The 12,762-nt window shown below is 40.4% G+C and overlaps 1 protein-coding gene across 1 annotated transcript in view; it reads right to left on the minus strand.

Moving 5' to 3' along the window:
• The window catches only part of LOC145398454 (dipeptidase 1-like), a 560,071-nt gene that overhangs the window by 345,665 nt on the left and 201,644 nt on the right, over positions 1-12,762 (minus strand). The window contains exons 3-4 of the mRNA XM_080271334.1: positions 7,918-8,050; positions 490-640 (exon numbers count right to left, since the gene is read on the minus strand). Of these exons, the coding sequence (XP_080127460.1) occupies positions 490-640; positions 7,918-8,050 (284 nt within the window). The remainder of the gene's footprint in view (positions 1-489; positions 641-7,917; positions 8,051-12,762) is intronic.

Consider the following 12,762-nt stretch of genomic DNA (forward strand, 5'->3'; position numbering starts at 1 on the left):
CAGAGTGACACGTTCATTAGGGATATGTGTCAGTTGTAAGTTATGTAGTGACACAGATAACTTAGTGTATAGAAGTGATGTTAGACATTTACTTATCAATGCATGGCCTAACCATCCCCAACATGCTTTGCACTGTTGCCACGAAAATTATTTCAAAATCATCACTCTGTTGCTGTGTGAACTCGAGTTACAAACAATAGTAACGACACTTACCAACAGCAGCATAGAAAAACTACCATGATAATCGTACATGAGAGGTGAGCAGGTATTAATTCGTGTCAGAGTGGAAAGCAGTAAATATGCAACTCGAGCGTGAGAGGAAAGTAGGAATTAGTAAGGGTTAGATAGAGGAGCAGCAACTGTGAAACTCAAAACTGAGAGGAAAATAAGTGTTAGTAAAGTCAGGACGAATAACACCAACTGTGAATTCAACCCGACTGATATACTGCACAGCGTCACAGTCCTACATGAAAGACATTAACCACTCACCAGGGTGTGTGACAGTCGTGGGTGAGGGTGATGTATCGAACCCCCAGGTCATACAGTGACCTCACCACCCCCATGCTGCCGGCCAACCCGTGACCTCCCTCCACTCCCATCAGGCTGGCCACCACCCCACGCTCAAACAACGCCATCACCTCTGTAACATAACTATACATTTGTTAGTTGTGACTTGTACCGCTGGACAGTGGGTGAATATCCCGCCACACCCTCAAAGGCCTGAGTTACGAGAGGAGCATCGCCATTAAATGCCTCATGGCATCTGATCCCACCTTTCCTTTAGGAGAGGTCTTTCCTGAAATGAATGATATCGTCTGAAGGTTACACAGAAAAAAAAAATACATGTCATCGTAATGAACTTGTAATAACTTCCCTAGGATGACCCATTTTTCCAGTGTAATTTTGCTGCCTTCAGATATTTTACTTTAAATTATTTTAAAAAAATGTCACGATGAAAGCACTGGCAATGTCAACATATTATATCACTCCATTTCTATAGGTCTTTCCTAAGGCGAAAGCAAAACCACTGAAGACATCAAAAAGGAAACAAAATATGTCATCCAAATGAAGGGAGTAGCAAATACGATGACCCTTGTATTTTTGACATCTTCCGACGATTATATTCAGTTCTACAGACACCTACTGTGACAAGAAGAATTAATGAAATCATTCATATACCTCTGAGTAACAGGGGCCCTTTCCTATCTAAATAATAATAGTCTTGTGAGAGGCATACACACAGCAAAACTGGGTTACCTGAGACTGCTTCAATCCCTTCGCTGCCACAGGTTTATCTTAAGTAAAATGGCAGCGAATTTCGATAGTCAGACTGGACTGAAAATTTCGTCATGTTGAAAAGTTTAATCTATTTCATCGTCCACAAACTTTCTGCTTCACCGACTGTGTATCAGCTACAACATTTCATCCTCCAAACCTGAAACTTAGGTAAAGTGTAGAGGGGGAAAAGTGCACCTGGAGCGTCGTTTACATACACCTTTTTATTTGATCATATTTTTTGTGGTATGCTGCTACCAGCGTAGCGAATGAAGGGAGAGGAGTACTCAGACAGAAAGTCTAAACCAGAAAAGGTGGGAACAAAACAATGGCAGTTGGATACGAGCTGACGGCAGTGGAGGAGTCAGGGTGAGTGAACTGGGACTTGATGGATCGAGAGAGAGAGAGAGAGAGAGAGAGAGAGAGAGAGAGAGAAAGTGCCTGGTGCGGAAACAAGAAACGGGTTCGAATGAAAGAATGGAACATATTAAGAGTTAGAATTACGTTAAAAGAATTGTAAAGGGAGAGAAAAAAAAATGAATGAATGATGACACTGGAAGAAAAATTAAAGCAAACCACTCTGGATATAGGAAACGAGTTTATGGAGGTTTGAAAATGTAGAAGCGAGGGTGGAAGAAAGCATGAAAATGTGAGGAAAGTAGAAAAAGACTAACGAATGAACGTGAAGAAAGGAGTAGATAAAAACGTTAATCTGAAAGTCCGATGAATGTGAGCCAGTGTCAGCAAACAAGATTGGTTTTGGTAGTGCACATGAAAGAACTATAAAGCCTGCATGTGTCACACAGACAGACGTGAAGAAAGCTGTGACGCAGATGAAGAACGTGATATCATTTGTTGATGAAATGTATACGGAGACTGTTACATATAGTGGAGAGAGAAGAACGAAATGGGTTTTGTAAATATGCGAGGAAGCTTGGATGTGTGGAACTCTAATAGTAGAGTGGACGAAGGCTGTGATCGTGTTTTTGTGCAAAAAGTAAAGGTAATCGAAGAGAGTGCAAAAATTATGATATAAATTCCTGACTCTTGTAGGAAATGTAACGAGGTGAAAGAAAGGAATATATCAAAATGCATAGTAAGTGACTGACAGGCTGATTTTGTGAGTGGAAGTTCATGTGCCCATGAACTGTTATAAGAGGAACAAAAATTACAGAAGCCTGAGAAGAATACAAAGCATTTCTTCCCATTTAAGAATCTGAGAAAAGTTTATAAGTTGAACTAATTATTATAAGTTTAACATATGTACGAAGTGGATGGAAATCTCTTGAATACTGGAAGAGTTTTTATGATGGTAGTAATGCATATGTCTGAGTGGTTCAAAATCAATATTAGAGTCAGTGTTCAAAATGCGAGTGGGGGGAATGAGGGGTTTCACCCTTCAAATACAGTGATGATCCATGGAAACAGACTACGTAGGAGGGCCCACCCTGGGCCATAAAAAGATACCCTCATATGTGTTCACTATTATTACTAGGGATATAATTGTCTTACATATAATATCATTCACGAAATAAAGAAAAACATTATCTTTAATAATCTAATGTAGAAGTTAGGAGACAATGCAGTTCACTTGTAATCATTAACGACGTTTATCGCTTTCTGAACAAGACGAGTTGATAAGTTGGTAAAATTGTCCCGAAACTTGCCACATGATGATATTTAGCCACCCTAGCTTCACTATGGTGTGGTTATATGTTATGGAAACACTTGAAATATGCCCAATATATTACCTTTTTTTTTTTTTTTAAATCTCATTTGCAAGAAAATTTGCAAAAATACTTCATTAGAGCTCCCGAATCAGGAGAGACTGAAAATGAAATAGACTATATTTATTATTTTTTGAAATTCTATAATCATTAGTACCAAATAAATAACCAGGGTAATTGTGACAGACAGGGAGATGTATAAAGAAAAAGAGTATGTTTTGGGTGAGCTTTGGTACTATATGTCAGTCTTATGTCACACCATCCTCTGCCTCTTGTTCCCTTTTGTTCCCATTCCTGAGAGAGATATCCTTGATCAGTTAGTTGCTCAAACATTAGCACAGTCAACAGAGCTCCTCACGTCACATGGAAGAGACAGATAGTCTAAAACTGAGTCCAAGGAGTAGGGTAGGGTGTAGAAATTCAAGACACTTGTCAACTTTATTTTTTATTATTTTTTTTTTTATGTGTCCGACTCTGGGCAAAGACTTCAGGGCCTATATCTCGGGGGCAGTAAACCTATCCCAAGGCCCAGTAGTCCTCCTACACCTCCACATGTCACCACTTCGGCACTAACACCCACCGTCCATATTGAGTACATGCTAGGGCTGTCTCATACAGGACTGGTGTATTGATATTAGCGGGGGTACTTTTACATGTCGGCGGGTCATCTGGTAGATAAGGAAAGTCTGCTTTTTTTTTTTTACGAAATTCAAATCCTTAAACTGTTCCCTGCCCCAGCCGGGATTCGAACCTGGGTCCATCAGGACTGCAGGCCCCCTCTCTACCGATTCAGCCACCGCCTGTCGTAAATTGATTAACCGTCACTGAGGAACTTAACATGGGTCAATTAATGCAGTATCTACAGTCACACGAAACTAATACAGATGCAGGGAGAAGTTTCGACACAGAATACCTCTCTTTTTGCTGAAGAAGTAATGTGGCCCTTCCATGACAGATCACAGGAGAAGGGGGCCCTAGAAATATTACATGGTTATGAAAGACTGAGTTTTGTGCCGCTCAGTGTAAGGAGAAGGTAATGAGGAAGACTACGTCTAGCTGAAGGTGGAGGAATTGAGTTATTTGGCATGAAAGTAAGAAGCTTTACTTTGCTTTCAACAAATGTAAGAAGCAGTTCAGATCACTGATGGACAGCCAAAATAGTGCTGAAAGGTGGAATGTGTGTGAAGAACGAAGAAAGAAGGGTACGGTGGATAGTAAGGTTATTAAGGATGCTTGGAGAGATGTTATAACCGGCTGCTGAATGAGGAGTGATTGGAACAGGGAAGCGTTGCAGAAAACGGATCCAGTGTTTTACCCATGGTCTTTGGTTGATGTTCATACAGTGAACTGGGCAATCGGCAGAATGCATTTGGGGAAGGTGGCAGGTGTGTCTGAATTGAGTGCTATTATGCTGAAGGTCTCAAGAGATACAGAGTGGGTCTCGGTAGACTTGATTAATTCTGTTATATGTGAGTGGGATATTGTATATGACTAGTTGAAGACCATGACTGTAAATGTCGTTAAAGGGAAGGATGATGACCTGGAAAGAGGAAATTATAGAACCACATAAAGAACGTAAGAAAAAAGAGAGTCCTGGAAGGTATAATAAGAGAAATAGTAATGATGAAATGCAGTTTGAGTTTATACTAGGGAAAGGGATCACTGTCATTGTCCGACAGCTTCAGGAAATATACAGAGGAAGGAAAAGAGAGCTGTACTTTGTTTCTTGTTGATCTGGAGAAGGTCTCTGACAGAGTTCTAGGGAGGTGGTGAAGAGGAAAATGAGAAAGACTGCAATTGAGGAGTGGATGATGAGAGTGGTTATGGCAATGTATGTGGGTGCTCCCATCCGGGTCAATGTGAACAGAGGTTTGGGCGATGAGTTTTTCGTGAATGATGGTGTGCACCAGGGATCAATTTAAACTTTTAATGTTCATCATGATGCTTGAAGCTTTCTCACGTGACTTCAGAAATGGACTCCCATCGGATGTGTTGTATGTTGATAACGTGGTGCTGACTGCAGAGAATAAGAGGGTGGAGGAGGAAAACTTTAGGAAGTGGGGAGATAGAATGGGGTACAATGCTTTGAGAGTAAACGCGGATAAAATAAAGGTGATGATATCTAGAGCTGGTGGTGGTAATATCAGAGCAGAGGGAGTGTGGTTTGTCAGAAGGGTGTGTAAAATAACTCCATTTTGTACAAAGTTTGTGATAATTGGGCGCATAAGAGATGTAGTGTTTTTTTCGGTTGCTGTTGTTTTTTAATAATCCCGGTCTGTCTACGAGCAGACTCATAAACTCCAAGGGAGAAACAGCTCCTGAAGTGCCATTCCATGTAATTAACCGATGTTCCCATGTGGCTGGCAGCTCCTCGCCATGAATTCCGACCAGACACTGACAACGTAAAAGATAGCGATCAACAGGTTCCAAAAGAATCTGCTTGAAATATTATGTCTTAGCAGCTTCATAGTGTATCACACAAAAGTGGGTTACCACAGTCCTCATTAAGTGTATCACTGCGGATAGTAGACAACAGGATCATCTGGCTGTACATGAATACTGAAAATGTGTCTCGTGAGGAGCTCCATTTTCTTCTTCTTTTTCTTTTTTTCAGATGTAAGAGTTTACGGGCCAGTTAGGTTACATTAGAACAGGCTCTTTGTGTAAGCGCTGATCTTAAATTTATCCAGGCAGGTGAAATTCTCTTCTTAAGGCGAAATGAAAAAAATAACTGACAAACACTCAGCAGCAATGCCATTTATATTGATTCATTGAACATTGTTTGCCTTGTTAACTGGCTGATGGATCGCCGTGAGTGAAAAGAATTTCAAGAACACTCGCAAGGAAAAGAAAAAGAAGAAACCCCATAGCATCACATAGTTCAGAATTCCTATTATGAAGGATGGTACAGCTTTTTACAATGAACTGACAAACTGAAGTGCATGGCTGAACACAGAATCGCTGCTCAAAAACCCATGAATGGAAGTGAAATTCTTTCTTATATCAGACAGAGAAGACAACTCTGCATATAATAAACTAGAAAGCACTCATAGGGCACATACCTCTGCCAATGCCATTGCCATTAAAAGGGATCTGTATCAGGATCTGTGGAGATATTATGTGGAATACATAGGATCCGGATCTTCCCCCAAATTTTAAAAAAAATTTCCTTGACCCATAGCCAACTCTTCCACAAATTTTTATTGAAATTAATTGAGAACATTTGAAGATATTGTGCGGGACACACAGGATTCGGATCCTCTCCCAGATTTAATCCATTCTTTCTTGGCCCATGGTCCACTCTTCCACAAAATTTCTTTGAAATTCACAGAGAACTTTCGGAGATTGTGCGTATACTCCGGATCCGGATCCGGAAATTTAATCATTTCTCTCTTGGCCCAAGGCCCACCCTTCCGCAAAAATTTCATTGAAATTCACTGAGAACTTTTGGAGACATCATGTGGACAAACAAATATAGGTGAATACATAATCTCCTCCTACTTCGTAGGCCGAGGTAATGAAGTTGTCATGCCACAATCACTCTCTCAAAAGCTGTGCCACATCAGTGAGCAAAATCTTTTCTTTTGTGAATACAGATGAACAAATAGATGGGCTATTTAAACCCTTCAGCTCCAAATTATGATGGCTGTTGTAGAAGGCTGGAAGTCGATGAGACAGAACTAAAAAATAGAATATGTGGGATTTGCCACGCTAAAATATCAAACACAGGATAAATGTAAACAATACCATGTAAGGAAACTTTTAAGATACAATTATGAGGTAGATTTAACATTTATCCGTTTCAAATGCAAACTCATATAAGCAAACATTTCCTGAAGTATAGATATTTTAAGTGAGTTTTTTAAATTACCCGTAGGAAATGTAGGTCTCTCCTGATTACTTAACAGATCATTAAGCACTGTAACAAATAATCATGCATTCGTGCATAATTTTGGAGACCAAGATCTTTAATCCTTCGACAGAAAGTTAATGCTGCAAATGAAAAACTGATGACTCAATAACATTAAGTAATAGCATAATGCCGTAATGTCTCTCCTTACCATATTTAGCTCATCTTCTCTACTCAGCTTCTTTGTCTCTCCTTACCATATTTAGCTCATCTTCTCTACTCTTCTTCTTCAGTCTTCAGACATACAGTCTCTCCGATTGACTATCTCTTTTTTATTGAATATTTTACTCTATCTTTCCCTGTACATTTCTTTCATGATTCACATCTTATTTCATCTTCCCATCTTCTCTGCGCTCTCCTTTCCCACGCTGGAGCTCTTGGACTCCTCACATGGGTCCTCAGCCCCTTTGCGAGTGTTTGACCATGACATGGATGATATTCGATACATTCTTGGTGATGAAATCCGCCGAAGAGCAAATTTAGCATTCATGATTCATGTTGTACCTCACCCCTTATCATTTCTCTAATGATGCTTTATCTGATTCTAGAAGGATGTATCCAGGCCAAGCAGAGAGGATGGAATGTGAGAGACTAACGAGGAGAGTATATGAGAGTGAGGTGGAGGGGGGGAGAGAGGAAAGGGGAGGCCGACGATGAGATGGAGGGATGGAGTGGAGAGGTATATGAGAGAGGAGTAAGTGAACTGGTGGGAGGGCAGTGAAATGGCGGGAACAAGGCGACATGGAGGTGATTTTTTTTGTGGTAATCCCTTACTGGATTAAGGTGTCTGGCAATAGATGGCTAGATGGATGGATACATAGTACCCAGGCAGCAGGATGAAGGGCCAAACATGAACTGGGAAGGCCTTGTTAAGCAGTAAGAACATGGCTACTTTTTTGTCTGTCTGTTTGCCTGTCTGTCTGTTTGCCTGTCTGTCTGTTTGCCTGTCTGTCTGACTGCATACCATCTGCTCTGCTTGTTGTTTCATTGGCTTGGTTGACTTACCTTGTGATGATAGAGTTAGTGCAGTGTTGCCACCACTAGCCGCCACCATTCTTTTAACAACATCCACCTGCTCCAGCAGCACCTGCACCGTGTTCAGGTACTGAGCCTCGCACGGTACCCGCACCGACCAGAACTGAAGGTAACATGATATATGGTTTGAATGACCTGCACTGTACATGCCTAATGTGCGTTAATTACTCGTCTGTATAGCAGTAGTTATGAAAAAGCTGCAGTACAACCAAGTATTCGCGTATGTCTCTGTTCCTCAAGGGGATGAAATTACACTATGCCACATTTGAACCTTGCATGGAACCAGTGTGAAGCAGTGAACTGGAAGTTGGTGCACCTGAGAGGTTTAATGTATTTATATGTTCGTTGGTGGAAACAACATGGATGAAGAGGGTTCCCAATTACTACTTAAATGGTCAATAACCGTGATGTATAAATAATTAAAAGCGCAGCTAAACTTCCTCTTTACAGAGACGATGTCCCAAATCTAAATATGGTATACTGTACTGTATAAAGCTAACTAGTGCTCACAAGGAACAGCAAAATATGGAACAAAATAGGGTATCATTTTTACCATAGGCAAACCAAGGTGAATGATTAGGTCATACATCTACCCGTGTGTACAACATTTGGTCCAAAGCCAGTGATTGCAACCAAATACTGTTTTACTGAAGCTTCATGATCTGGCTGGAATACTTCGCCGAAGTCCACTCATTTCATTTCTTTACCCTCCACACTCACCCCTGGACTTTGGGGGTTGGTTTTAGTGCTAATCTAACACTTTAAAAAATTAGATGAACAAATTCACCAGCAAAGGGGAATTCCCGCTAGACCGAGAACTCATACCACATGCACAAGGCTTCTCTGAATGTAATTTACTTAACACTGCGATGAGACACATTTTTAACATTTGTTTACATGCATATGTACACATACCGATTACTCCAAGTGCAGAATATCGGTTAGTTTCATTTGCTTTGTGTGAAGTTTAGTTATATAACATCTATATTATATTATATTATATTATATTATATTATCTATCTATCTGTCTATCTATCTATCTATCTACCTACCTATCTATCTATATATCTATATCTATCTATCTATATATATATCTATATATATATATATATATATATATATATATATATATATATATATATATATATATATACATATATAAAATAAATAAAAAACCAACCCCAGGTTTACTGATGGCAGTAAGCAGTGATTTCTAAAAACAATATTCCACCATCTTCAGCTCTATGTAAAAACAACTTAACGGGTCGTAAATTATATTGTGTATTATTTTTTTTTTTTTATGCAATGAAGAAGGAACAAAAGGGAGCATGCAAACCGTCCCTTCCGAGTGATAAACAAAAGCAACACAAAAGAGAGCCAAAATCAAGATCCGTTCATCTCGAAATGCTTGAACACACTGCGTTTCAAAGACTGGAGATCATAGGCAGTAGGAAATACAGACAGAGGGAGACAGCTCCAGAATTGACCTGTTGCATAAATAATGGACTGGGGGTAATGATTAACGCTTGCATTAAAGAGTTGGACAGAAAAGGGATGTGAATTTGCTGCTAGATGGGTGCTACGCGCCCCTCGTGGAGGTGGAGGTATGCAAGCAGACAGTTCAGAGAAGAAGTGACCACTGAAGTAGCAATAGAAAAGAGATATAGATGCAACAGTGCCGGTAAGTGACAGAGGTTGAAGGGAACCAGTAGGAAAAGAAAGAGTTAATGAGACGAAGAGCCTTTGACTCCACGTTGTTGAGAAGAGTTGCATGTGGGGAGCCTCCTCACACATGAGAGTTGTACTGTACTCTACACAGGGGTGAAAAAAAAAACGTGTATAAAGTCAACAACTATGCAGGAGAAAAGATAGTACAGAGTCGGCTTAGCATACCTAATCTCTTGGAAGCGATTTTACAAGAGATATAATATGATCTTTCTGTGATAAATCCCTAGAGAATGAAACTCCAAGTGTGATTAAGGATGATGCAGGATTGAGCTGGATATTACTAAACATTAGTGGGTACTCATGTGGAAGATTTTGTTGGGTTGATAGGTGTAAGAAGTGAGTTTTTGATGCATTAAATACAACAAGATTACTTTTACCCCAGTCAGAGATATGAGCCAAGTCAGACATTAGGTGTGCCATAGCCTCATCCCTTGTTTGCTGAACTGCTGTAACTGCTGAGATGGACGTTGCAGGAACCTAATGGAAAGGCGAAGGGTGGAATCATCAGCATAAGAGTGGATAGGGTTAGATGTACGGCTTAGAAGGTTATTGATGAATAAAAGTACGAAAGTTGATGATAGGACAGAGCCATGAAGAACACCACTACTGATAGATCTAGGAGAAGAACAGTGGCCGTCTACAACAGCAGCTATGGAACGACCAGAAAGGAACCTATAAATGAAGGCACAGATAGAAGGATAGAAACCGTAAGAGGGTAGTTTGGAAATTAAAGCTTTATGCCAGACTTGATCGAAAGCCTTTGAGATATCAATTGCAATGGCAAAGCTTTCGCCAAAGTCCCGAAAGGGATTGATCAGGAGTCTGGAAGATAGGAGAAAAGATCGCCAGTGAAGCGTTCCTGACAGAACCCATACAAATGATATGAGAGAAGGTTGTGATAGGAAAGATGTTTTAAGATTGTTCTATTAATAATAGACTCGAAAACTTTTGAGATACAAGATGTTAAAGCTTTTGGGTGATAGTTAAAGGATTGGGAATGGTCACCCTTCTTTGGGACTGGCTGAAAGAGAGCAAACTTCCAGCAAGAAGGAAAGGTACAATTTGATTGACAAAGGAGAAAGAGTTGACCTAGGTATGATGTAAGCAAAGAAGCACAGTTCTTGAGGACAACAGGAGGGACCCCATCAGACCCATATGCCTTGTTAGTATTGAAGCCAATGATGCCAGAAAATACGTCAACTGAAGAAATTTTAATTTCAGCCATGAGGAAGACAGAGGGGAGAAGAATGGAAGAACAACACCAGAATCATCTAAGGTAGAATTGGAGGAAAGTCGGAGTGAAGAGATCTACTTTATCAGTAGGCGAAATACCTGCAGAGTCATCAGAATGGAAAAGAAGAGGGAAGGATGATGAGGTAAAGTTGTTAGAGAGGATTTTGGCAAGGGTGCCAGAAGGAGTGGGAAGAATTCAAGTTGGAGAGTTGAGAGCATTTAGTATGGATGAAATTATTTTTAGCAGGGTGAAGAACAGACTTGGCATGATTCCAGGCATAAACATAAAAAAGTTGTAATTCAGGGGTGGGTTGGCTCTGGTATGTTTTAAGGCCCTCTCCTTGTTGGGGACAGCATTAGAACAAGCGTGATTAAACCAAGGCATTTTTGCATTAGTCAGAGGATAATTATGAAAAAGGAATGTATGCTTCCATGCCCCAGATAATAACCTCCGTGATGCGCGAGGCACACTCAGATGACTCCCAGCCATGGAAGCAATAAACATTTCAGGGAAAACCAAAGAAATACTGCCTGAGAACCTCTCAATAAGCAGTTCCAAAGTGCCACAACCGACTTTTCTTTGGAGGGTCCACAGGCCGTATAGGAGCGATAGGACAGGTTAAGGCAGGTTGTGGTCAGAGGAGCCCAACGGAAAGGAAAGTTTAACAATGTAAGCAGAAGGATTAGTTGTAAGGAAGAGGTCAAGCATATTGGAACTCTCTCCAAGGCGGTCAGGGATATGGGTAGGGTGCTGTACGAGCTGCTTTAGGTCATTAAGGATAGAAAGGATGTAAGCTTGTTCACCAGGTGGTTCAGTGAAAGGAGAGGAGAGCCAAAGATGGTGGTGAACACTGAAATCTCCTAGAATGGAGATTTCAGAAAACGGAGAAACGAATAGGATGTGTTCAACTGTAGATGTAAGAGAGTAGAAGAATTATTCATAGTCAGTAAAATTGGGGAATAAGTAAACAACACAGATATATTTAGTCAGAGAATGACAGGAAAGCCGTAGCCATAGAATAGAGAATTCAGAAGAATGAAGTTCATGATCACGAGACCAAGATAAGTCGTTGTGTACATATAGACAACTGCCGATTTGGCTTTGAAAGGAGTATAAAGAAAGTAGGAGGATACAGAGAAGGGTTTGCTATCAGTTGCCTCAGACAGCTGAGTCACAGTTAAGAAGAGAAGGTGAGGTTTAGAGCAGGAGAGGTGGTGCTCAACAGAGAAAAAGTTAGAGGAAAGGCCGCGGATGCGGCAGAAATGAAGAAGAAGTGAATCAGACAAGTTTTGTATAGTGACGCAAACAAAACGTTGTTCCGTTTTCTACATATGTCAGAGCACGAAAACATTTAACTCCTTTTATCTGGTAATGCATTTTAAGTTTACTTTTGCTCTCTCTGGGCGATTTTCTTTATGTTAAGATTTCCCGCACTAAATTGGTTAATGAGGGCTATGTCTAACCCCTTCCAGTTTGAAAACCCTTCTAAGCTGAATACATTCATCTGTAGGTAGAAAAAAAAAATCACGGGATTAAGAGCAGGTAATGGGAAACTTATGTTTTAAATCATATTCTTCATGTGTCCGACTCTGGCCAAAGGCTTCAGGGATTATCCCAAGGTCCAGTAGGCCTCTAACAAACCTCCACATGTCACCATTTCGGCGCTAACACCCAATCCATACTGAATACATACTAGGACTGTCTCATATACGGCTGGTGTACTGGTATTAGCGAAGGTATTTTTCGGTATGTCGGCTGGTCTTCTGGTAGATCAGTAAAGTCTGCTTTTATGAAATTCATATCCTTAAACTGTTCCCTGCAGCAAACGGGATTCGATCCTGGGTCCATTATGA

Source organism: Coenobita brevimanus, chromosome 45 (genome assembly GCF_032717465.1).
Source record: "Coenobita brevimanus isolate Jiangsu-jjx chromosome 45, ASM3271746v2, whole genome shotgun sequence".
NCBI lineage: Eukaryota > Metazoa > Arthropoda > Malacostraca > Decapoda > Coenobitidae > Coenobita > Coenobita brevimanus.